The sequence below is a fragment of the Lonchura striata genome, chromosome 8, assembly GCF_050655825.1.
Source record: "Lonchura striata isolate lonStrDom1 chromosome 8, ASM5065582v1, whole genome shotgun sequence".
Taxonomy (NCBI): domain Eukaryota; kingdom Metazoa; phylum Chordata; class Aves; order Passeriformes; family Estrildidae; genus Lonchura; species Lonchura striata.
The window spans coordinates 14,432,869-14,458,989 of NC_140710.1; the positions used below are offsets into that span (position 1 = coordinate 14,432,869).

Sequence of the window (26,121 nt, forward strand, 5' to 3'; positions counted from 1 at the left end):
AGCGCCGCCCGTGCAGGACAAAGGAGCTGGGCCGAGCGCGCTGGCAGAGAAGCTGTTTATTGAAAGGGCAGCCCGGGGGCGGCTGCCCGGGATGTTTCCAGGGTCTCCAGGAGAAGAAGCGGAACAGAGCTGCCTCCCGGCGGGGACGGGCTCATCCCCGCCGCCCTCGGCAGCCGAGCCGAGCCGGAGCGGGTCCGTGCGGGGGCTCAGGCCGGGCACGCCTGCTGCTGGCAGGAGCACGCGGTGTGAGCGGAGACTGAGCTCACGGCGTCCTCGGATTTCTGGTCCAGCCTAGGCTGCCCGTCCAGGCTGAGAGCGGAGTCTAGAGGAGAAAGGAGAGCGGGGTTGGCTGTAAATCGGGGTACCCCTGTGTTAGCACCTCGCGGCTTTTCACAGAACCCAGCCACACACTCTGGGCGTGCCGTGCACAGGGTCACCACTCACCGGCTGGAACGCAGTGGAAGCCCACAGACACAGGAACAGTCTGGGTTGCTGAGCAGCCTTTCACACAGCGAAGGACTGGCTCCACGGAGAAGCATTTTGCTGCTGTCTTCTCAAATGAAATTGGCTTCTCACTTTTGACAAGTTTGCGCTCTAGCTTGCAAGCTACAAAATATGAATCCCCTTAAAGCATGCACAGAGTCTAGATAAATAGATGGACTGGACTTAATTTGTAGAATTGACAAACACTGTGACCAATGGATGAACAGTGTGACACAGCTAGATGATGCTCATCTGGTTGAAGTGAATAAATTTTTTTGTCAAAGCCTCAGCCTGTGAGAAAATGAGGCACGCGGAGCACAGCTGCAAGGACAGAGGCTTGTCGGGTGGGATCTGGGTGGGACACTGATGTCCAAATCCAAAAATATACATATGAAAACTTTGGTCAGCTGACACTCTACTTAGGCTAGGACAGCACCTTAGTTTGGAGCAGCAGTGGCTCCTAGGCATCTATATTTCCTCTCCTGTACTGTGAGCAGCATCACACTCGCCTTGCCATGGCTGAGTAGCTTAGTCCTTAAGTCTGTGGTCCAGGCTTTCCTGGTCCAGTCACCCCAGGGAAGCCTGATCTAAGAAAACATTACAGAAAGGCCAACACAAGCCCAGAGGGTTGTGTTCCCCACAAAATGTGTAGTGCATTCTAATGTAACCAGCACATTCATGTTTTTTTGTAGGACCTGGATGGCAAGAACAGTTAGTCATTCCCAGGCTGAAGTTTTCAGATTGTGTTAATCTTCAGCCTGAGGAAATTATTTTTTTTCCCACCTCAAATGCCCTCTAGTTTGATAGTCAGGACTAAATAGGATTTTCTTTTTAAATCTAAACTAAAAGCCTGGAAATAACAGAATGAAAATCAAGACTGAAATGGTTCAAGATGACATAAAAATACTTTTGTCAATAGTCAAACTTCCTCCTTTTCATACTAAGTTATCAACTTAGAGAGTTTTAATTTGAAACACCAGGTAACTGCACAATACATAAGATGTTGATTAAAAAACCAACAAAACTAGAACTTGCAGTGAACTATCAAACTCAGGAAAACTAGATATTTTTTTTTCTTCTTTTAGTCTGTGGCCACTAATCACAAAAATAGCAAAAAACAAGATTACTGTGCTACAATTAATATAAATCACCTCTTCATGTGATTGATTGATTGATTGATTAGTTTAAGGCAATGATATTAATATATGTTGGAGTCTTAGTACCTCCAGCACAGGGGTCTTCTGAGATGATCCAAGAGTGACCAAAACTCACAGCATCTTTAGCTAAATATCCACTGGGCGTTTGATATTCTCTTTCTATCTCAGCATTGTATTTTCCACAAATGCCACATGTTTTTCCAGCCATCCAGAAAGCAAGTTGAATCTTTGTGGAAATACAGAAAAGTTGCATGTAAATGCTTATCTTCTAAAACTAAACCCACTGAAAGTAAGTTAAAAATTACCTCAAGTCTATGCCCATCATAGTATAGTTTATCTATGCCATAATCTGGGGCTTTTAGTGTCAGTCCTTTCTTTTCACTACTGATCAGCATGCTTGCAGCTGCAACAAAAAAGCAAAATGTGATCTTTTCTAAAATGAAGTTACTGTTTTAGGGTCCACCCTGAACCATTTGTTAAGTTCTTGGGGAAATAATGCACACTCTAAAGAATCCTAAAAGAGATGGTGGGAAGTAAAAAGACTACTGAACCTTGCCCTGGGAAAAGCTGAAGCTACTCACAGGGGTGGCTGTGATGGGGGTCATCTAAATTCTCGTTCTGTGGGTCTCTAGAATCAGCAAAACATACCACAGCCCTGCATTTTTTGGTCTGTGCAAAGATGCACTGGATCAGCATCTCTTTCTTTGCTCATCTTTTTTGCCACTCATTAGAAAAGCTTACATGGGAGTATGGTAAAATCTCCTCTTTCACAAATTAGGATGATCTTTATTTTGTGGGGTGTTTGCAGGATCATATCCTCTCCTTCTTCAAAAGATCAGGAAAGATTAAACAAAATCTAAATATGAGTCTCTTACCAGAATTAGATGCGTATGGAAGATCTTTCGGGACTTGGACACCATTAATCTTCAACTGGATGAGTCCATTGGAAACATACATGTCCACCTCACTTTAAATAAAGGAAATTTGTGTAAACAAATGCTTCTCCTTTGCCCTACTCAGCTTATAACTTCCTGTTCTGGCAGAACATCACTGCAGGATGCTGATATCATTCTGGTGTGAATCACCTTCTAGGCTTTAGGGGGAAGGTGAGGGGGCCCAGGGCAGGGTGCCAGCAGCAGTGCTGAGTACACCTTCCCCTGGCTGCACTCCTCTCTGAGCAGCCACAGCTCAGGCAGGAAGACTCCAGGCTACAGGAGCCTAGCTGCAGAACAACCTAATTGCTATTACCTTCACATAAATTGAAGGTGCTTTACATTTCAAAGGAAGATTAGATTCCCTAGGGCAGTTCTCTTCCAGCCTGAACAGTCTGTGTATTGTAGTATTTTCTTCAGAGCAGTGTTTGCTTTAATAGAAGAAATATGAAGCTCAAGCACATCAAAAGCACAACCATACAATTGTATGAAACAATCAGGAATGATTCAGTGATGAGGAATGTCTTTATCACAAAAGATACAGTCTATAAAACAAGCATCCTTGTGTTCTTCTACAAAACAGGTGCAGGGAATACAGAGGGAATATGTAGATTCCTGCTGTTTCTCTAGCACTATGGCACAGTTAGGCACACATTTTTCAGAAAGAAATAATTACTTGTAATGAAACCTTACAGATCAAAGTCTGTTTATGTGCTTTGAAGAATACTCACTACAATGATTTTAGTATGCATAATCCCATAAAATTTAGGGGTGATTGCTCCAGGCTGAATTAAATAAATTTCAAGAAGATTATAACATTATGTACCAACTAAGAGATGTTCTAAGAGAGTGCCTCTAATCTGGGATAAGTAATGCCCTTTTTAGCTATGTCCACTTTTCAGCAACCCTGCTGTAATAGTGTGGGTTCTAATTTGTTCTAATTATTAGCTTAGTGTAGAAGGCCAGACTACTGCTTACAATAACCCTTTCTGGATTTATAGTTTATATGTCTGCCTGATCACTAAGTACTGAAATGAGACAGTTAAATTCTAACAAATTAATGAAGAATTTGAGGCAGTGAAGTCTTGAGGTTACTGTGAACTTCATATGTATTTCAGAAGTACTTTTAAAAGACAAAGTACCAAACCCCAGTGACACTCCTAGATATCTTTTCATTGACATCAGTATTTTCTGCATAGGTCTAATGCTAGTGCCAGTCTGTCCTACCAATCTGATCTTCATTTATAGCATATTCAGCTTGGCATCTATTTTTTATTAAGTTTTCAATTACTTACTGGCTGGCAAGTCTGACATTTACTGCTGTAAGGTCAGCAGACTCTTCAAGCCTTTTCACCATCACCAGGAATTTGAGCTCTGGACTACAGTCCTGCACCAAGACATGGTAGCAATTTGCAGGCATTGAATAGTTAAATTCAACGCCATTGAAGGTTGTGATCTTATTTTGGAAAACTGTACAGTGACCTAAAAAAAAACCCAGTAAAAAGTAAGCATTTTATAATTTATATAAGACAGCTATTTTATTTTAGTTTTGTAATTAAAAGAAAAATAATCTTCTGGTTCTGCATGTTCTGATGCAAAAATAAATTAATTCTGTCAGATAAAATTTTAGATTTGTAGTAATTCAAAAGTAAAACTTTGCCAGTCCCCAGGCAGTAGGACAACACCCCCATGATTCAGGCATTGTGTGAGATGAATTGTGCTCACAGCTGGTGCTGGTGCAACTCTCAGTTTGTGGCATTTTGGCTTTCCTAACTTTGTTGTAGTCAAAAGAATTTCACAAGGGTTGATAACAATTCACATATCATTAACACCAGAGAAAGTTTACTGAAATGCTGATACCTTTATGAAGTTATAACCAGAATGAGAAATAGTTAGAAGGAAAAAATACCACACTACACTTTTCTCTTTTTCACTGTAATGGCATTTTGTTGGAAATCCTACCAGCTCTGATCATAAATTATTTTGCAACAATTGTAGTTAATACAGATTAGTTTTTCTGTTTGCCTAAGAAATGCCATAGGATGGCTCAGGTTGAAAGGAACCTTAAAGATCATCTAATTCAAATCCCCTTGCTATGGACAGGGACACCTTATAAATATGCATGGTATGATATTATCCCACTGATTCCAAGCAAAATGTGACTTCTTATTGCCGGATTACCTAAAGCTTTTCATTTTAAAACTTACCCTAAGTAAGTATAATGTGATTAGCTGTTAATACAGCATTAATCAAACAATAATCCTTTCAAACTCAAAGTGCAGGATTTGAAATTAATGAGTATACTTTTGGAGCTGTTTCAGCTTCAACATAATAGTGCTAATCAAGCAGAGAACCCCAAATCAGAGATCACTTACATGTTCCTTTCACAAATTTTGTATTTTATTTTCTTCACAAACAATTTTTGCAGTGAAGCTGAAATGGATGCATTTAGGAATGGATGTATTTGAAAGTATTATTTGGCATGGAACTGAAAGTTTAATCTTCCTAGTATGACTCCATTTCTTTACATCTTTGCAGCCTCACATATTTTCATAGAGATGCTTTGTTTCTATCTGACATCTATCTGATTTTTAAGTGAATAAATAAGTGAAAAAAAAAATTAATCAAAAGTGTAAATCATGCTTACAAAATTTACAAAGTCAATCAATGTCTGTGCAGATAGTTACTTGCTGACCTTTAAGACTTGCAATGAGTGAAAATGTTGCTTGGGAAAAGACTTTCCAGGCAGAGGATGGCAATGCTGCAGTGGGTGTACCCAGATGTGAAGGGACTGGCAGGGGGAGACTGATGGCCGTGTCGTAAATTGTGAGCTGAAAATCAGGCAGGAAACAAACATGAATGGAAATGCAAAGTTCAGTATAGAGATAAGGTAGCATTTTCTTGTAATTTTCCAAGGGTACTGTGCTGACTAAAATCTAAATTAGCATCTGAATTTCAGTCAGAGTGAAAAAGAAATCAAGTCCTCTGCCTAGAGCATGAGCTAGTTCTACAGTGTGACACATCTGCAACCTGTGGAACATCAGTGCTGTAAATGAATTTGGATAGTCACCAATTTGCAGCTTTTTGGGTAGCTGTATATCACATTTTTTCTCAGGCTGAACAGTTTGCTTACCTGAGATGCTCACCCTCTTTCTGCATATGCATCAAGTGCTGCTGTTTGTCTGTCTCAATAGCCTCGTTTTACCATCTTTTCCAGAGCACAGGAATAAAGATTTTGGGAGGAGTGGGTTTTTTAATAAGTTATTTTTTAATGTGCTATCAATCATGATGATTGCTTTCTAAACTGTTTCTTATTTCATATATTTGTATGCTACATGAGAAAGACAAGTGTGTTGTAAGATATTTTCATAGTAAAACCAAGTGCATGAATATAATGTCTTCTGAAGGTAGCTTCTTTATAGTTTTGATTTGGTTTGTTTTTGTTTTTTAAATCAGCAGGTTTTAAAAAAGCCCTTAATCATCCATTTTCTAGGTATTGACTACTCCAGGATAAAAGCTGGTGGAAATTGTTACCTCTGGCAACTTAAAGACAACATCACAGGTTCTTGGGGATGTCAAAGCCATGACCAAGGTTGCCTGGTGAGAGGGACCAAGCTGTTCCTTTTGGGAAAATCCAAGCACATAAGCAGCTCCTGGAAGAAATGAGTAAAACCTGAAAAAAAAAAAAAAAGTAAGTTATTAAAATGAACTGTCTTTGGAAGAAATGGTTATTATGTATTCACACTAAAATACCCCCAATAAAGCAATATGCATTCCGTGTTAGCATCAAGGCATGTTTTGCATCAGGGTTTGGTGATACATGATGTTGTATATTGAAGGAGAGGCAGAAAATTTATTTTTAATTGGTGTAAAAGATCTCAAGAGGCTGGATGGGAGAGTGGCATGAGAAAAAAAGTGTGGCAAATTTGTTTTAAACACATTCAGACTTAAAAATAGACATCAATTACACAAGTCCCCAAATACTAACATGCTAAAAATACTAAATTAATATTTCACATTCATATGTCAGTCACACAGTGGTAACTTTAGGCAAGGATCCTTTGCCCACTAAGATTGTCATCAAGCTGATGGAGGGATCTTTAGAAATGCTTCCAAACAAATTGGGGGCTCAAATAGACAAATACAGAAAATATTCCTTTATAAAAAGGCATAGTCTCAGAGCAGAAAAAGGGTAAGGCTTTGCTCCAGGATAGTCAATTGAATTGTTTCATCTCCTCTAATAAGAGCAAATAACAGCTTTGGGTAATTCAATCTAATGTAAAAAGTTACCTTCTTCAGGAGACTTTTAATCAAATCAAATTATGCCTTTAATGTGAAAACTTGTGTTGTACATGTATTTAGTTAACTGAGTTGCTGTCATGACTGTATTTTAGTAGCACTATGGTAAAAAAATAGGCTTCAATGTGGATCTATATCTTATTGCAGGCAAATGCATGGAGGGATACAATTCATGAATGCAACAGATATTTCATGAAAAAGGAGACACATGTGAACTGAATCCAGAACGTACAGTTTTCTTACATTAAATGTCATAAAACATTTGTTATTTAATGTGCATAAGCTTTATGGGAAGTATTTGTATCACCTGCCTTAGAAGCCTGAGGCTAGTTCCTGCATTAGGAAATTAAGTAAGAGACTGATTTCTTCAGAGACCCACAGTCAGGCTTTTGCTCTGAGCCTCCATGAATCAGGAAGCATGACAAAACCAATCTCCTAATTCAGGCACTTTAAATTACAAATCTGCAATAGATTAGGTGAATCCCATCATCTCAAGTGGTTTTCTTGCAAACAAAAATGCAGTATGATTTGAGGGAATGAATACAGAGAAAGCAAACACGTGTAATCTGATTTTATAAAATCCTACTGATTGAGAGGATTTTTTCCAGCTTGGAAATTGCAGAACTGAACCTACAATTATTTGGAGCATTGACATATTTTTCAAAAACTAAAATGAAATCTCACCATCTTGCAGTTGTTCGGATTATTGAAGGCACTTTTAGCCACTCCAGCTTCATCTGCATAGCTGGATAAGCAGCAAATTGCCCTGTTGCAATCTGAGTAGCAATCTGATAGTCCTGGCAATCTTTACCCCATTTAAGAGAACCCTAGTAGAGGGAAATAGATACATTTTTGCATAAAACACAGCAAGATCATTATGTTTCATTTATATTTGAGCTTATTTATATTTTAAACTTACTGATACTTTTCGGTAATTTATTACTGAAGCATCAGCACAGACTTTCCATCTGCTTGGTCCTGTGATGCTTGAACCAAACATCTGTATTCTCCACCTCTTGGGCTGTGTATCAGTGTACAGGACAAGCTGCAGTCCTGTTGGCTGCTGGTTTCTGTGGATGGCACGAAGAATTGCAGCCAGTATTGGTGGCTTGCTGTCTCCCAAGAATTCAGGCTTTGGTGAGTAGAGAGGAAATAGAGACCAAAACCATAAGAAGACATTAGAATTATGGTAGTAAAACCACTGGCATGACCAATGCAAGTAAGACTGTGCTGGCGTTTTTTTTGTAAAGTAATTTCAATGCAACAAAAAGAAGTATGGTACTGGATAAAGAACCAATACTTAATTGCAGTTAAACTAATTGCCTTTTTGATAAAACTATCTTGACCACCTGTTCAAAACCATGATAATTTGTATTACAGGGGGATCTGTTCAGGGCAGTCTGAAGTGTAACACTAGCACAAGGAGCAGCATGTGGCTGTTCAATGTGAGGCCCTTGTGCCCAGTAGCAGCACCTGCCTGCCTAAATGTCCTACCTGAGCTGTGGGCAGGACCTCACCTGGCCAGGGACATCTGCAAGTGGAATTTGCTGTGGGACAGCAGGTCCTCCCTGTGCTGCCAGGTCCGAGTGACAGAGACAGACAAAAAGATTGTGTGAGACAGAGGTGGCAAGGGCTTGGTGGGAAATGGGGAAAGAACAAGGTTGTAGCTGAGAAAGAGTTTAGGGAAGCAGTAACATGGTGAAAAGAGAGGTGAATTTAATCTGCATGGAAATGGTGGGGCAGAAGGTCGATCAGGTTGCCTTCTTTCCACAAGCAACTTGCACTAACAGCTGGGAGCTGCTGGTGCAGAAGGCATGCCTCAGCAAAGTAAGGGTTGCTATTTTGTAGGCACGTAGATAATTGCCTGAAATGTGTGAAATTTTTCTTGGTTGAAATCTGCTCCAGATTCCCTCAGTTCTAATAGAAGGACCAGGTACCATTAATTATGTACCATGCAGTACACTCCTGAATAAACACCTGGATTGCTCTCAGAGTTGGAGCCTTGCTGCAAACACAAGGGTTTTTCAAAGGCCTGCTGTGGTCCTGCTAACATGAACTGAAGGACTCTGCAGTGAGGACCTAATGAACAAGAGTGGCAGATTCAACTCCTAAACTTTTACAGAAAGACACACAATGAAAATATCCCTGAAACCAGTTTCTAATCCAGCACTTCTGAAATGTTCTGATTTTTATAGTGAATTATTTACTGAGCAAGACAAATTTCAACATATACAGCAATACATTCCAGTTTCATTTAAAAATGTAGCCTGTATTAAATGAATATTAGATTCAGTGATTATCCAATGTGGTCACCTTTATAAAATAAGAAACAGTTTCCATTTCTTTCTATATACCTAATATGCTAAATCACCATAATTTTCCTATCTGTTATAAATATACAAAAACTGGAAATGCAAAGTAAATATTTGGATTTCTTGCAGATTAAGACATTCACCTGAGACATGGCTCTAGAGAAATCTTCATCACTAGCTGAGGAAGAGGAAGAGCTGATGCTGATGTTCAGGATTTCCCCTCCTGTGTCCTGCAAAAACAAAGAATCACCTTGAAGCAGGTGCCTACTACTGGAATTTGTTGCAGAATTAATTTATCATATTTTCACTCTCAGAAAGCTAGGATCTAATTGCAGCAAAGACAGCAAGACTAATTGTACACGCTGCTCCCAGTATAAAAAGTAAATGTACCTGTTCATCTGCTGGCTTAAACAAAAGCTGGTAAACAGGTGGGTTTGCCTGTGAAAATAGATAGCATGTAAGAAAACCCAAGAGAAAATAAAGAGCTAACTTTTGATTAATGCATTAAAATTTTCAGTTTTAAGTATGGAAAAAAAAAAAGAAAGCACAAAACAAAATTAAATTTTTTAAATGTTTGACAGTTAAAAATTCTGAAATATCAAAATTCTTATCTGAAATGCTTCAGAGAACCAGGGTTCCTCTTTCTTTGGTCCACTGTCTATGAGCACAATTTTCTGATGTACAAAACCAATACAAAAAGGTCCAGCCAGAGTGAATTACCTTTTGTTCACTGTCCCCACTACAGTGCCTGTCCCCAGAGTGGTCCTCTTGGCTGCTGCTGCTGCTGCACACTCTGCTGCTAGCAGAGCTCCCACTGCTGCTCTTGCTGCTGCTATTGCTGCCACGCTTCTTCCCAGACTGCTTTATTTCATCTTTCCTGTGATGATCTCCAGGCTGTCTGCCATCAGCAGAGGAAGCAGCAGAAGAGGAGGATGAAGTGGAGAGGTGGGGTGTGCTGGGGTCTGCCCACAGGCCTGTGTCTGCAGTCTCGTACTCTCGGTTAATCCGCTTTGTGCGGCGCCGGGTTTTATTTGCAGCCTCCAAAAACAGTTGAAAGCATTATGAATTTATAGCTTGTTCTTTAACATTTCCCTAGCTGTCAGACAAGATGCTCACCACAGGCTTCCAAGGAAATAGAATTCCTCCCAGCCCAGTTCCTTGCTTTCCCATGCCAGTTTTCCATAATGGAAACCCTTGGCTTCATGATAGGAAATATTTCCCTCTCTGATGCTCAAGGTCTCTTACCATGAACACATCTTCAATGCCTAGAATCTTCTTCAGTTTAGCCTTAATGTCCTTGTATGGAGATGCCTCTCCCTCTTCCTTTGAACCTGAGCTTGATACCTCAATTATTTTTGAAGCTGCTTTGGATCCTGCTTGAACCTCCAGCTGTATTTTTTCAATATCAGCATCTGTATGAACTAAAGGCAAAAGCATTGCAGGGTTGAGCTGCTTGAGCATTATTTACAGTGATTTACAGCAAAAACTTGTTATTATGACTATACCTGGCTTTAAAATTATTTTTGCTTCAAATTCTCCAAATAATTTGTGCAGATAGGTATTTCTTAAGACAGCAGAATTTTGTGATTTAAGGCTGAGACAAGTAGAACATCCCAAACTTTCAAATTTTTTACAGAACCTGCGTGCATAAAATCTTCTTCCTGCATTGTTGTGATGTACCTCTTCTGAACCTTGCTGGTATCCTTTGGATATCACATTAGGTATGCTGCTTTGCTGCATTAAACAAAAATAAGGCAGATAAAGTAATTTCCCATGAAAAAATAAAATTGTCCTAGCTCTTAAAATAATTCCTCCAGTTAATGAAGAGAATGATGACAGTCCTGCTTAAAGAAGGAAGCAATGCTTAGAGTTAGAGATCCAGGCACTGGAAGCAGTGGGTTTCCTGCAAAATGCTCTGTGGAAGAGGACAGCTCTCCTGCCCACCCTTTCTCAGGCAGTGCTTCACAAATACACTTCCCAATGAGAGCCTGCAGGGCTCTTTGGAGGGTCAGTCCCTCTGCATCCATTTCAGGCTTCTAGCCCTCCTGCTGCAAGCCACCATAGCCTTCCCACGCCAGCCTCAGAAGCTGAAGAGCGCATGAAAGGATGTGCTTCTGCAATCCACTCAGGATTATCTCAGGATTTGGGAAGAAAAATCTATATCCTGCCAAAGAACCATATTTTTCACATTAGTCTGATTCAGAAAAAAAATTAGATATTGTACAAAGGATGTGAATTTCAGACACCTTCCCACGACTGTGAAGAAATAGGAAGACATGCTGTTAAAACAGCCCTGCCTGCATGCAGTGAAGAAAGTGAGTGGACTGTGAAGGATCATGTTATGAACCCACTGGGTTTTAGGCTTGGTTTGGGAAATACCAGGCCCCTGTTGAATTTCTCCATTCCTGTGTTTCTCCATTGCTATGATCTGGTTAGCCAGCTCCCATGTCAGGGGTGCCCAGCCCTTCTGAGGAGCTCTCTGCTCTCTGCCTGTCTGCAGGACAGGTGGCAAGAGGCTTCCTTACCTTCCAGCTACCAGGTTTTAAAGATCCTTCCGTTGACTGCAGTAGCTGGTCAGAGGTACTTGGTATTTCTCCTTTGGGGAAAATCCGAGATTTCTTTTCAGAATCTACTTCTTCCATGTTCCTTGAAATAGCATAAGCTTCACTCCTGTAGAGTTGATAAATGGCACACAAGTAACACCTTCCGATTTCACTCTACCCATCTTTGCTGGTTCAAAAAAGGCTGTACTAAGCTTTGTGTGGCTGCTGAGGTATGGCAGACCTTAAGAAGTAGTTGTATACTTGTGATTTTATAACAGGGAACTCAAAATCAGTAACACAGAGCAAGAAAAATGAAAAAAGCTCTTCTGTACCTTACAGCTGCGAGCTCAACCTCTTGATGGCAGGGAAGGGTTTCAATCTTCAAATTTTTCTCTTTCATATTTATCCTGGCATCAAATTTCATTGTAGTGTTGGCACTGAACTCTGCATGATACTCAAAACCACTCTGAAAGTACTGTGTATTAATCCCCATTATTGCAATCATATGAAAATATGCTCTGAAAGAGTGGAAATAAAACCAGGCATAATTATATATTAATATGCAAAAATTTAACTTTGAATTGCAAAAGTACATTTTCATGCTGTTCTTTTTATTGTAAGACCTACTACTACTAAAAGAGATTTATCACAACAGGATAAGAAAAATGCTAAGATGCCACTGGAAAATGTAATTTGTCTGAAAAACAAAGCTAATGTCGACCTTCTGACTGCATTGTCACGGGTATTGTCATTTTCATTGCTTGAGGACAAGCTAACTCCAGAATCTCGTAGCTTCAGATTCTATTTTTTAAATATTATCACTACTATTATTTTTATCATCATGATTATTAGTACTGTTGCTTTTGCAGATCCAGAAGCATTTCCCTTTGCCCCCTGAAATCCTTCTGGCTTATGCCAGGTGATGATGCGATTCTATACTGAAATTGTAAAAACTTGATACGTAAGATGACATATTTTCACATCTTAGTGTCTTTAGTCATTGGATAGGTACAAATGTAAGCATTTCTAGCAATGGCAGAACAGCACAGTGTCCTGTGGGATACTATGAGCATTGCTGGATTTGCAGGGTTGTAAAGCATCAGAGGATTGAGTTGCTTTCTCACATCTTTGCTGCTCTAGACTAGCACATTTTTCTGGGACAAGTAAGATCCCTGTATAGCTACATGCCACCATATATCTATGTCAGATATAATTATAACTAACTGTAACTGTAAATATAAATGCTTATGTGTGTATGCGAATATATATGTAATTTTTACTTTGGTCTGATGTCAGCATGAATATCCATCTTGGTTTCCCACAACTGTGAGGGTTTAAAATTGTCAGATACTGGTGGTGACACCTTTACATCCACTGAAAAAGACAGAAATTATATGAACAGAGAAACAATAAATTCTGGTGATAAAATACTTTCAATAAGCATAGTAGTTAATGCAAGAGCAGTGCTTTTACATTTTGAAATAATTTGCATGGTTGTTTAAAAGCTGCTAATCCAAAACAGAGTTATAGAAATATGTCTGAGGTGAAATATCCTAACTACTTCTCAAACCCTTTGGAGGCAGCTGGCCACTAAGGTTTCAATATTAGTGAGGTATTTTTCAAGATTATAGAAGGATTTAATTTCAGCAGAAGGACTGGACCCACAGTTACTGTGGGGAACTGCTCAGTTTGGCTTCCCAAGCTCACCGTCGGCCGCAGCCTGGGCCACCACGGCCCCGCACAGCCCCAGCTCCAGCGGCAGGCCAGCGATGGTGGGCACGATGTGCCGCATCTCACCCACCACCACTGGCAGGGTCCATCGCCCCGAAATGCCTCTCTGGAACTCCTCCACCACTTTTTTCACCACTGGCTGCCAGTCTGATGATCCAGCTAGACTCTGGAAATAGAGAAATAGGCTAGGTAAGAGGAGACACAGAAGGGAAATTATTCAGAATTGCAGACAAAAAGTCAGCAGCCTTGTCAGTACCATCATCATCTGTTGAATGGCATCTTTGTCAATGTCAACAAAGGCAATCTCTTGACTCAATACTTTGATGTATGCAGATACCAGGGTGTCTTCAGGTGGCAGTTCTTTCCATCCCAGAAGCTGTGGTGTTTAGGAGATGTGGAGAAAGGGAAGAAGAAGAAAATACAGTTTAAAGTGGAGCAACGCATTAACAAAGAGCAGATCCCGTCTGAAGGATGAGAACTGTGGTTCCTTAGCCAAAAACCCAATAGACACATTTCAGGTCTGAACCAGTGTGGCCCTTCTTATATTGCATAGCTGATTTCAGAGAGTGCTTCCCCATGTAAGAATGAGGTAAGAGCTTGGTAATTTCTGCTGCTGTAAATAGTAGGTGACACCCAAGGACTCATGAAGGAAAAACCTTATTCAATTATCATTTTAACAGAGAAGAACAACCACTTAGTGTGTTCTAACATACACTTTAAAACATTTTGTCTCCCAGCAGCAACCTCATCTTTTGTACTATACATTAAGAGCTGACACATGTTGAGTGAAAAGGTGGCATCTGTTGAGAGAGTAAGTGCAATGTAAGTACAGCTTTCCATGACTGAATGGGATGACAGACTCCTTTCTTCCAGAAACATCAAAGGGATGGCTCAGTGAGTGAGTGATGCAACCCTGGTGCTGTGAGGAGCTGTCTGATGCAGACAGGTCAGAAGGGTGCCCAGACTTACCGATTTCCCCAGCTCCTTCAGGGTCTTGTACGTGTCATACTCAGCAAAGGGAATGTTCTGTTTCCTTATAAGCTTGGTTAAGCCTTGTGACCGGAAAGCCACCTGTGGGAAAGAGGCAGGCATCACAGCCTAAGTACAAGAGAGCCCAGGAAAACCCTTGTGCCTGGGATTAACTCACTGCGGCCACACAAAATACTGGTTTCGTGAAGCCATTGCATTATAAGGACTGTTCTACCTGGTGGATGGCTGCAGACTATGGCTGCAGATGCTGAGGACGTGCTGAGCCAGCCAGTCTTAAATTAGTCAGCAGGGATAATTTTAGGGTAGTGCAGAACTCAGCCCAGGCTGCATAGCTTGCTCAAGAAGCTGTGTGAATTCTTGCATGCTGTTACATGGAGCTTTGTGTTGCCCTGGCTGTACTGCTGGCTGAAATTTAATTTCCCTGTATTTATGTAAAATACCCTGGATCCCACGTGACTTTAGGTGGGCAGATGGATGTTCTGCTGTGTAAGCTTTCCTCCGCTCCTAGACTTACATGCCTATACTGGATGTGTTCATTGATGAATGTATGTGTCAAGAAGCCCAAATAAAAGAAGAAGCCTAAGTAAAATCATAATCATTATCTAAATTTTCCCTTCCATGTCCGCCCTCGCAGCCAGAAATGGAGTTAAACACTACATCACAGTCCAAAAGCTGGCTGCCTTTATGCAGTACTTACCTCAATAATATCCGTTGCAGTGTTTGCATAATAGCCTCTTACTTTTGTGATTATATCAGATGGAAACATGGTGCTGGGACTGTTCATTAGATAGACCCTCCAAATGGCACCAGCCTGATACTGGGCTGTCACAGGAATAAAAAGCAGCAGAAATTAGGGTCTCCAAGATGTCCGGTGCACATAAGCCACCTCAGGTACCTGCTCTAGTAGATCACAAGGGGTTATGTGAGGGTTCAGTCCCACAGGTCCTCAAGCTTGCAACCTCAAGAGGAGGACTTTATTCTAGGGCAGAGTCAACACAACCCCAGGGACTGAAGAAGGAGGCCTAAATCCATGTGCAAGCACCACTTTCCCCAGCAGATACCAGAGATTTGGATTTGGAAGAGTCTCAGGGAATTTTGCATGTTAGGAAGTTCTGCTCTTTCTATTTCAAGAGTGCACTAAACTCACAGTTCATTATTAGACTTTGGATGAAAATCACAGAACACAATAGAGGCATTTGGCCACCTAAGCTGAGGAAGTGCACAAGGGCAGCTGGTACTCACAAGAATAGTCGCTGATCTGAATGACCTTGCTGTAGCGATAGCTCAGCCTGTCAAGTCTGGGGCCCAGGAGTTTGATGGCAATGTTGCAAGCAGCAGATCTGAGTAACAGAATTAAAATCGTATGAAGAGAGTCGACTGTGACCAAATTCTTAGAAAACTACAAGGAAAAAAATCTCAGTTTTCTACTAAAAATGTACTTCTTCCTCTACTTACAGTTTATAGAGCTGTGGGATCCTGCCTGCTGCCAAAATCTTCATGTGTGAATATGCAAAACTGGCAACTTGCAGACTGGGCTCTGTGAGCAACGAGCTGGCCAGAGCTGTTACTGTTGGAAGAGCAGGCTTGGTTTCAAAGAGAACAACACAAGCCACCATTCGGACATTGGGAGCAAGCGTGCTGTCCAGAAAGACCTGGAGGGTGAGCTCCCTTACCTACAGGAGGAAGAGAGAACCACTGAGTAGCCCATAACTTCCTGGTGAGCAGTGCTTCCAGAACAGTGCATATGTGCTCTGCAGTGGATGGAGAGCAGAAGGCTAAACAAGAGATGTGGGCATGGGAGCTGTCACTGAAAATGAAGATATTGCTGGGTGCACAGTGAACAGGGCTGGGAGAAACAGCCATTAGGCTGAGCATTGCAGCAACTAAAGCACTCTTTCCCAGGATATCAGCAAGGATGGGATGATGTCAGGAGTTTGCAGGGTGGGCAAGAGGAAGACCAGTAAACTGAGAAGCCTGTCCAGAGTTGCTAACATTACCTGATGGCTTTGTAATCCCTGAATCACTAAGCAAACAAAATCCATACCCTGTAATACATTTGTTTAAATAATAATTGCAGTTACTTTTGCAGGGTCTTTTCTTGCAATTTTCCTTAAGGCCAGCACAGCATCAACATGAATTCTGTTTGGTAGTGAAGCTGCAGCTGAGGAAAATGTTGGCAAAAACTTCAGGATGCGTTTGATACTGGCTGGCTCTCCTGCATTGCCCATGGCTTTCAGGGCCAAAGACATGTCTTTGGCATCACCTTTGCTGGTGGCTTCAGTAGCAAGGTCGTGGAGTGGCTGAAAATGGAGCAGACACTGTTAATCTTACCAGGTAATGATCTTGTAGTAGTGCATAAAAATGTAACTTGCCATAGCAAGCAAAACAATTACTGCTGCAAATCCCAGAACTGAGCTGTTCAAAATTTTCTCCCAGGGAAAAAATCTCACCATCATTATCAGGGTGCTAAACATGGACCATACAAATAAACTTGGTTTTCTCCTTGTACAGTGCTATAGCTGATTTGGAATTGTGCCTGAGCCTGAGTGTAGGAGACAATCCTAGATGGGTGCCTGCACCAAACTGTTGCAAGTTCAAAGGCAGTGTTGAGCTAATGCCAAGCTCAGTCGTTCCCAGGGCCACCTCTGCCAGCCCTGCCAAATTGCACTTGCATTTGTCACTTCCTACAATAATTTCAAGTTTCCTTGAACAGTTTTGCTGTTCTGTGAAGCAGAATTACCATTCTGGTGGCCTGGCTTTATTTTGCCTTTTTTTGGGAAGATTTAAACACATGTCAAACACCTGCAAGGCCTTCTCAGTGCTGTGGTCCTGCTGAGCAAGGAGCTGGAGCTGCACAGTCCAAGGACAATGTCCTGAATATTTCTGACAGTGAAATGCAATTGTGTAGCAGGGCTTCCTTGGAAGCCCTAACCTATAGCATATTTAGAGTTTTGCTTATATTCTCACTTTACTGTGTTTTTAAGTAAACTCTACCTAATGTCAAAGTAGAATCATGGAATCACAATTATTTTGCTTTAATCCGAATTTTGTCACAACTTAACTCAGTTTCAGGCTGGTTACAGGATCCATTATCCCAATGGGTTTCTAGTACTACCTTTGAAATTCTGAACTGTTACAACCTGATCTTTTAAAGACATCATCTCAGTGTTTCATTCTGCCTTTGCATTGCTGAGTGAGGCATGCAAATAGTGAGTTACCTAATTGCCAGCATTGTGAGAGCTAAATTAAAGGCACTTTAAAAAATTTTTCACCTTTTATGAGTAAGAAATGAGAGTCACATACCTGAAGGAGTTCATTTGGACATAGTAAAGCCTGAGCGCAGTATTTATTCACCATGCTGCCATATCCTAGGTAAACAATTATCCTATGCATCAGTACTTTCTGAATTTGGGGACAGGTCAGAAAACTCTGCAGAAGGAAGAAGTATAATTTTTTACTGTTTCTAGTAATTAGAGTTGTATTTATCAATAAATGCATTTGAGAAATAGATAAAATTGATTTGTGCTGTTTCTAAATAATTTCAGGGCTTAAATCAAATGCTAGACATTCAGCTACAAGGAAATTAAGTAGATTTGCCCCAGTTATGCTGTATGCTCTTTAGATACTGATGGTATATTATTTTCTAGAGTTTGTCTTTTTTATTTTTAACTTCTGATTTGGCAAAAAGAATCAACAGCAGTTTTCTTATAGTTTGTGGGGTTTAATATAAAATATAATTACAAACTTTTAGCAACAACTGTTAGGGAGCATTTTCTGAAGCTTTTTCCACTTTTGTTAATACTTTGCATTTTACAAATTTAGATGGAAATATGTTGTATCTTTCACTTATAATCCTATGAATTCACCTTCAAAAAGGAGTGGGAGGGAAAACAAAAGGACAAATGATCTTTACTCACTGAGGCAATTTCCAGGGTTTCTTTGTTTGGTGTAACAAAATGGAAGGCGAGAGGGAGAGCCATCGCTGCTTCCCAGATGTTCAGCTTCTTGTCATGGATTTTTTGTTTCAGGAATCTGAACGTGTCAGTAGCTCCAGCAGCACAGATGGCGCTCAGGAACCAGGGCCTGCCCGGAAAAGGAGAACTCATTATCCTCATTATCCTTGTTGCCCAGTGTGCCTCTGATCAGAACCCCTGGCTGAAGCCACAGTTACCTGTAGGGGAGTTCATTGACAAACTGCAGCCACAAAGACTCGATTTGATCAAGGGTTGCTACACGAAAAAGCTGGACTATTTGTAAGAACTTGGCTGAAGCTTCTTTAGTGGCTCCTTTCTCGTTATTCTGAACTAATTGCCGCAGTGTCTCTGTTAACTGTGGGAAAAACAGACAGTTGGAAGGATCCACGTCTACAGTAATTATGTGATGACCTGTTAACCTTATAAATAGTGAAAGTGGGTGAAAGTAAGCCTCTAATACCTGCAAATCTGGATTTTTTATCCTTATTAGAGGAATTGGCATCTGGAGTAGCTCTCCTGAGAAATGATAACGAAGACTCCCCTGTTTTTGCAGCTGAGATGTTGGTGCACTGAGAGGAGGCCTTTTAGTCCCGACCAAAGACAGCTCTTGTCTTCAAGGGAAAGAGGGAAATGCATCAGTAGACAGTAACCACAGTGTGAATGGAGAGCCTGCACAGCACAGGAGCAGACTGAGGGCTACCCAGTGGGACTGCAAATGGAGCGTGCACTTCTCTGTTCATCCATTGCTCAGGATTATCTGGAAAAGCCATAGGACTGCAAAAGCCTTTGTGGGAGTTTCTAAAGTCTCTGAGAGGTTGGACATATGTTTCAGGTGGCCTACACAGTAGGGCACAGGCCAGCTGAAACACCCTGGGCATCCCGGTCTGGGCATCCCGAGGGCTGAACGGTGTTTTGGCCCTTGGCAGCCACAGGCCAGATGCTTCTTGTTATCTCACAAATCAGCAGTAAATATATAACCAGTTTTAGGCATCTCCTCCTGGATATGATAATGTAAGGACATACACAGTGCCTACCTTGCCTCCATGACTGCTGCCCCATTGGGCTCATTGAAAGGAGAGATCTGGTACACCTGGTCTGACATAGCAGACATCAGTGATGCCCCGCTGTCATCATACTTGATCTTGTAGGTGAATGTCACAGTGCCCTTCATGTTTCTGGCTTTCTAGAAGTGCAAAGAGACCCACAATGGGCTGGTCAGCCCAGAGAAGCCAAAGCCCCACGAGCATCAGTGTGAGCAGTGCTCACGCCCGGGCAGGGCAGCGGTGGCTCTGTGCTCGTACCAGGGGGCAGGTGGGGCAGGGCCGGATGTATGCCATTCCCAGGTTCTTCACTGCTTTATCCTGGCAGTCCGTCAGGTCCTTGCTTTTGGAAATGGTGGCACGGTTATTCTTGCTGTCATCCTGGATAACATATCTGGTTTGGCAGATGCCTTCAATCCCAGCCTGCAAGTATTGGTTAAACACAGTGAATGTGCACTGGAAGCAGCAATAAAAAGGTCAAAGAAAATGGTCTGGGAAATATAACTTACACTGTATTGGTAAAATGAGAATAAAAGTAAAATCAGAATGGAAAAAACAAACCTCTTGTAGCTCATACACGTTTTGTGATTTTTTGATGGTTATCTGCAGCATGTTCAGAACCCCTCTCACTAGGTTAGTGCACAGAACGGGGCAGTCCTCAGGGGCAAAAATACTTCCAACCTTTCCTTCAGTGTATTCAAACTTAAAGGTCTGGCTGAGACATGCAGCAATGGTTTCTGAGAGCCTTGAAGATGGAGTGAAGGAGTTGATGGGCCAGAAGCCATTGTGTTCCTCCAGCTTTGGTGATCGAATCTGTGAACAAAAATAGGAAAACAATCACACTGTTCACCATTAGTTTGAAATAGTGCTATAATACAGAAACACTATTACTGCACACTTCTTATCCATGGCAAGACAAAAGTCACTTGTCTAACATTGCAGGAAACAGTTTCCAACTCGGACTCCTGTGCTCGGCCTAGGAAGCATCCTTGAAAATGCAAACTTCCCTGAAGGATTTCTGCCAGAAAAATAAGATTATGTGAACAGAATTCAAAAGTTCAGCAAGTCTGCTGAAGCTTGTAGGCTGAGTGAAATACCAGCTACCAACAATCAGTACAGACAGGATACTCACTCCTTTCCCACAGATTACAAGTGAGATCTCCCTTCAGACTGCAAGGCAGCCAAGCCATTATTGCCCAAGCTGCCTGCCTGGACACACAGGGACTATTCTGGCTGCTACTCCAGGTCCAGCACATCCCCGAGCACCAAAGCCACGGCACAGCTGATGGGGGAGCAGAGGTGACAACAGGAGCTTCCACCTTTGGAAGTGGCTGACACTCCTCTGAGCTCCTCTGGCTGTAAAGCCTGTGCACAAGTCCTTGACTGCTACCTAGTGGGAAGTGTGTTCCTGCATGCACAGACCCATCTGGTCCCTTACACACACCCCTCCCACCCTCATGCATTAAAGTACATGTTCCTGCATAGAGGGAAAAGGTGTGGGCTCAGTGCTCTGTTTTATCTTAGGCATTTATAATCAATGCTGCAAGGGTGGCTTGCCTCTTGTCACATTTTCTCGAATTAAATCCTACTCAAGGCTCTTGTCTGCAACTGCTAACATTGTAGCAACTCCAGTGAGGTTACACAGAGCGTGCAATTGCAGCAGTGTGTAAAGTTTGACAGTAGGTATTTCTTCACACTGTTTCACTAATATATGTGCAGGATTACAGACTGAGAAAACTCCTAGGTGTGTGCTAAGGGCAGCTTTTTCTTACAGCGTTTTCTCTGGGTGCTGTTTTCTCAATCCCTAGTCTGTGGTCTTTTGTGCCATGCCAGTATTTTAAGCTGTTTGGTTTAATCTTTTTGTTGAGTAATAGTGCTTCTAGATCTGATATCATTATGATAAACACAGGCACTACCATTAGAATTCTCACATATGAATTAATGCCTTTATGAAGAATATCAAAAGTGGGATAATGGACACAGCTGGGTCTTTCTCATGTAGTATCTGAATTCCAGTGCTGAGCTTTTTTAGACTATGGACCAGGTTTAAAAACTTGGATATTTCATTCTAGAATGCTCATGCTCATACTCAAGCTTAGTGTTACCTTAGTAAAACTATGTTAAGGACGTTTCTTTAAAGCAGCTGCCAGCCATATTTTTGTATGGAGATGAATCTAAGGTAGCTTTAGAAGGGGGCTCCACATACTGATGGCAGCAGAGCTGGAGCAGCTCCAGCTCCTTCCTGCAGAGGAGCAGGCTGTGAGTAAGCCTGTGGTGCTCTCTGGAGGTCCCTGCCAGTAACCAAAGCGTTCTGGATGCAGCTGCAGACCCTTCAGCAGTGCCCTCAGCTCTCCCCATCATGCCTTGGTGTGCAGAGCTCAGTGCCCATGTCCACACCTCTGCTCTTGCTTACCTCCCTCTTCCTGAGGGAAGCTGCTGGGGCTTGGAGGGTCATCTCAGCAGTGGGTAAGGCCCATAGATTTTGTGGGAGCTCTATGTCTTTTTGTCACTTATTTTGCCAGCCTGAAGGAATGAAGGAAGCATCTTTAGCTGCATGATACCAGTGTGTGGGTGGGTTCCTGTGGCCATGGAGATTTACCTGCAGGAGGTGGTCGCTGTGAGACACACGGCTGATCTCCACCTTGCTGGCCAGCCTCACCCCTGCCATGGCCAGGCTTCTGTCAGGGAGCCCATGCATAATGAGACTCTCATAGCTATACAGGTAGGTCTTGCCCATATGAAAAACAGGCTCTGTTAGGAAAAAAAATATAACAGAAATACTTCCTTGGCTATGACTGTTGTGATGTTACTTGAACCAGCCCAGCAAAGAAAGGTGAAGCTGCCACTGCCAAAAACCAGGTGCAAGAAGAGGGCAAGGCAAGGCAGTAAGGGAAGGCAGCAAGGGAAGGCAGTAAGGGAAGGCAGCAAGGGAGCTGCTGCTTGTCAGGGGAGACACTTACCAAGGTCCTGCTTCTGGCCCTCTGTGAGGAAGGAAAGAGAAGTGTTCATGAAAAAAAAAACATTTCTGTAGATCCTTTAATGTATTATTCATTAAGTCAGTGTGCTAATGGTTGGCAAACCACCAATGATGGGATCTCACCCCACAGCCCCAGGACACCAAGCCCATACCAGCCCTGGTCACTAGCTGCTGCTTGCTTGGCTTTTCTCCTGCTGCTGAGCTTAGCACAGAAATTTAACAATTTACAGCTGAAGCTACAGAAGGGCTTTAGCAAATGAAGCTGTAAATATCCCTGAAAAGCCCCAAGGAGATGCAATTTGCTCAGGATCACAGTGGCTGTCACAGCTCAGCAGTGATGGTAAAGCTTCAACTTACCCGCGAGGGCAAACACCAGGGCCAGGATGAGTCCCTTCATGCTAAAAGTGACTGACGTCCACAGGGAGAAATCTGTGGCTTTTATAGAAGAATTATTAACAGGCACAGTGAATTTTGTTGAGTTATCAACTTCTTATCAACCACACAACAAACCCTTTGAGGGAGAGGAGGCTGGGGTCAGGGCAATGGATATTTTTGCTGAACCAAAACCATCACAAGTTCTGTTGTTCTCACTTCATCAACTGAATGCCTTGAAAGGACCTTTAGAAACAACTACTTAAAAGTATTAAAACATAGTTAAAACCAAAATTTATTATTAGGTAAGTAAAACTACTAATTATCTGTACTCCCTGAAAGCACCTGGTGCTATTGCAGTCTGTGCTGACTTTGTCTGGGTTGTCCTGACCTGACCATAAGACACACAGCTTATCTAACTGATAGTGCCCCAGCAGGATTGTGCAAAACCCCAGGCAGCTCTCCTGTGACACCATGCCCACCCCTGCCCTGCTGTGAGTGGGACAGGCTGTCAGCACAGTGCTGCTCTCTGGGGACAGGGACTTCACCCAGTAACACAAACCTCCCGTCATTGTCACAAGGGCTGTGGCTAAATGCTGCTGATATCCACACTTCCCTCACCTGCCTTCTCTGATGTGCCAGCCCCTTTCACTGGTGTGTTTAGCCACAGAGAGGTGTTGGTGAGGGTTGCCTGGCAAGGGGGACAGGGTGAGGCTGACAGGTGTTAAAGATCAAACCTCTTGGTTTAACAAAGGTGGGCAATGTGCAGACTACCCAAAATCTTCACATCACACAACGGGTGACATCTTCACCCCATGATGGAGCCCTTCTCTCTCATCAGCAGGCTTTCCCCTGTTGCTCTCTAGGCAAACCCACAGATCTCTCAGGCTACTCTGGGCTCCAGGGTTTGGCTTTGTTCCCGGGTCCACCTGCTCCCTCCAGTCAGGTCATGGAGCTGCTCCATCAGGAATCAGCACGGGGCAAGGGGGTTCATTTTGGCACTGTGTGGCCACTGCTTCCCTACCAACCTTCTCCTCTGTGGATGGGAACCAAAGCTGCTGCTGCCCAGCTCACTGTGGGAAGGGACTGGATTCATTTTCTCATCAACAGACCAGCGGCTCCTATCCAAGACAGCTTAGTTTTTGTAATGCTCTTTAGCTGATGGGGTTTTATAATTAGACATTGGGATATCATTTATAATGTCTGACAAACAGTGGATTTTCTTCCTAGATCAAAGATCGCATCTGTAGGGCAAAAAAATAAATTTGAAGCATGACAAATCCTTCACTGTGTTTTTTACTGGCTCTGTATTCAGGTCCTAATTTTTTTTAACCCCTTCTCTTGTAAAATCGGTAGCACATGATAGAAAGCCAAGCTATTCACTAGAGAGTTCTGTCATGTCTTTGGAGATTTGGTAAATGTACTTAAAGGATTTGAGCATACAGCTAATGGCCACTGGTACTCAAGGCTCAAAAGCTATTATGGGATAACTATATGCAGCTGCACAGGTTTGGGTTTAAAAAAATCATCTTACAGGCAGCAAGGACTTGAAGTCAGTGGCAGTACAAACAAGGAGCTGCTGTGATGGCAATATTAAATGTAATAATGCTTGTATTCTCAAAATTATAACACTGTATCACTGAAACATCACACTATAACAGTGACTTCCCAAAATAAAGGTCAAACAACATTCCTCCAAATAAGGGTCCTCACAGGGATCTGTACAGGCTGCATCCAGCTGCAAGGGCAGAGTCTCCCCAGAACCACCAGCACTGCAGACTGGGGATGCTGAATCTTGTCCCCACCCCTCCCTTTGGGCAGCAGATGCTTCATCCCCAGTCACCCCAGCCCTGCTGCTGCCATGGGGATATCTGTTCTTCTGCTTTAAGGGTCACCTAAACCTGCTGGTAAGGGCTTTGTCTCTAGTGACTTCTCTATAAAACTGAAACCTCTCCTTTTCTATGTCACTTCTTCAGTACCTCAAGAACAATTTCAACTCCCAGTCTTTGCCCCCATATATTCACAGCCCTTTTATGCTTGTATTACGCAGAAGGATATAACCTGAATTAAAAAGAGAGAGGAAAAAGAAAAACAACCCAAACTAAGAAGACTGTGAGGGTGACAAACAGTTTTGCTGAGCCCATTTCCCTCGAGCTGTGCTCAGCTGCCTCCACGTTGGCAGTGGTGGAGAGGAGCAGAGGCTGTCTAGGGCTCTCCCCAGACCCTCATGAGGGGACAGCTCCAGGCACATGGCCTGCAGCCCCACGGGTGCCCTGCCCACCTCGCTGCTTGGCTGATGCTCACCCCGGGTCTCCTGCCAGGGTGGCACTGCCAGGGTTCAGCACACCGGGATGCTGAGGCTGCTAGAAAACAATTCCCCCAAAACTGTGCTCCAGCCTTGGCACGTTGGGAAGAGAAGAGCCCCGTGGGCTGCCCCAGCTGGAGCTGGAAGCCTGTGCCAGCATTGCCCACAGGGGCCACGTGAAGCCCTGGATTCTGCTGGATTCAGCCTGAGGGTTACCTGAAGAGTCTGTGCTTTCTATCACTGCTCTGTGTGAGCTCCAGGCAAGCAGCAAACCCACCAGCTCATGGCTTACTGCTGCTGCCAGCTCCCCATCATTCTGCACGGCAGGTTACCATGGCAGCATTTAAACTGCATAGAATGGTATATTTAGACTTTTCAAATATATTTCTTTTGGTAGTAAGGACTTTAACTTTCTGAACTATAAAACTGATACCAAATAAGAAAACTCAGGTATGTGCATCCATTGAAGGTGCAAAAGCTGCCGGGGAGAGCAAAACAACACAATTTTGACAGAATGTTCGCAAGCCTTTTCAAAATCCCATTCACCTAGCATGCATACTCAGCCTGCAAGCACAGCTTTGAGGCAAGCAGAAAACAGCCTCCAGGTCTGCTGGAATGCTTTGGGCTCCACTGCTCAGGGCAGATGATCTCATCCCTGACCATGCCCACACAGACCTGTGGTGGGGGGCAGGAGGCAGAGCCCACCTGAGGTGGTTGCAGCGATGACTCTTGCTGGGCACAGAGGTGGGGGCATCTCCCCCAAAGTGCAGAGGTCTGGCTCAGCTTCAGAGCCCTTGGCAGGTGCTGTGCTTGAGTAGCCCCACCCTGTCCTGCTCAAAGACCAATGCACTGTAGCTTCTGCATGTGGTGCACCAGAAATGTAATGTGTTCTTGGCTCCTCCAGAACAATATTGCCCAGGACATGAGATTCAGGCTCCCTGCAACAGCACTGGCCCACCACAGAGCCCTGGCCAAGCACCACAGCTGTGTGGCTGCTGCACAGGGT

General features: G+C 42.8%; 1 protein-coding gene across 1 annotated transcript; it reads right to left on the reverse strand.

Annotated features, from left to right (window-relative positions):
* Positions 1-41: 41 nt before the first annotated feature.
* On the reverse strand, positions 42-22,888 carry LOC110468769 (vitellogenin-2). The gene is made up of 35 exons (XM_021526918.3): positions 22,796-22,888; positions 22,422-22,442; positions 22,061-22,212; positions 20,023-20,274; positions 19,723-19,884; positions 19,456-19,604; positions 18,882-19,032; positions 18,619-18,776; positions 18,365-18,530; positions 17,751-17,876; positions 16,529-16,747; positions 15,903-16,120; positions 15,690-15,787; positions 15,145-15,269; positions 14,427-14,528; positions 13,714-13,833; positions 13,434-13,623; positions 13,007-13,100; positions 12,059-12,244; positions 11,709-11,853; positions 10,689-10,917; positions 10,429-10,604; positions 9,904-10,221; positions 9,574-9,621; positions 9,327-9,413; positions 7,791-8,003; positions 7,556-7,698; positions 6,107-6,245; positions 5,268-5,403; positions 3,868-4,054; positions 2,516-2,607; positions 1,946-2,043; positions 1,707-1,866; positions 445-606; positions 42-322 (listed from the first exon to the last, which is right to left on the reverse strand). The coding sequence occupies exons 1-35, from the start codon at positions 22,833-22,835 to the stop codon at positions 207-209; spliced, it is 5,178 nt and encodes a 1,725-aa protein (XP_021382593.3). The 5' UTR covers positions 22,836-22,888; the 3' UTR covers positions 42-206.
* Between the last annotated feature and the right edge of the window lie 3,233 nt (positions 22,889-26,121).

What these genes read in the sequence shown, in the direction of transcription:
- LOC110468769 (XM_021526918.3), bottom strand. Translation starts at nt 22,835, where the DNA reads ATGAAGGGACTCATCCTGGCCCTGGTGTTTGCCCTCGCGG. An exon ending in GTTGAGCTCGCAGCTGTAAG is followed by an intron (nt 11,854 to 12,058) that starts GTACAGAAGAGC and finishes TCAACTCTACAG; the next exon opens with GAGTGAAGCTTATGCTATTT. An exon ending in TTAAGCCAGCAGATGAACAG is followed by an intron (nt 9,414 to 9,573) that starts GTACATTTACTT and finishes TTGTTTTTGCAG; the next exon opens with GACACAGGAGGGGAAATCCT.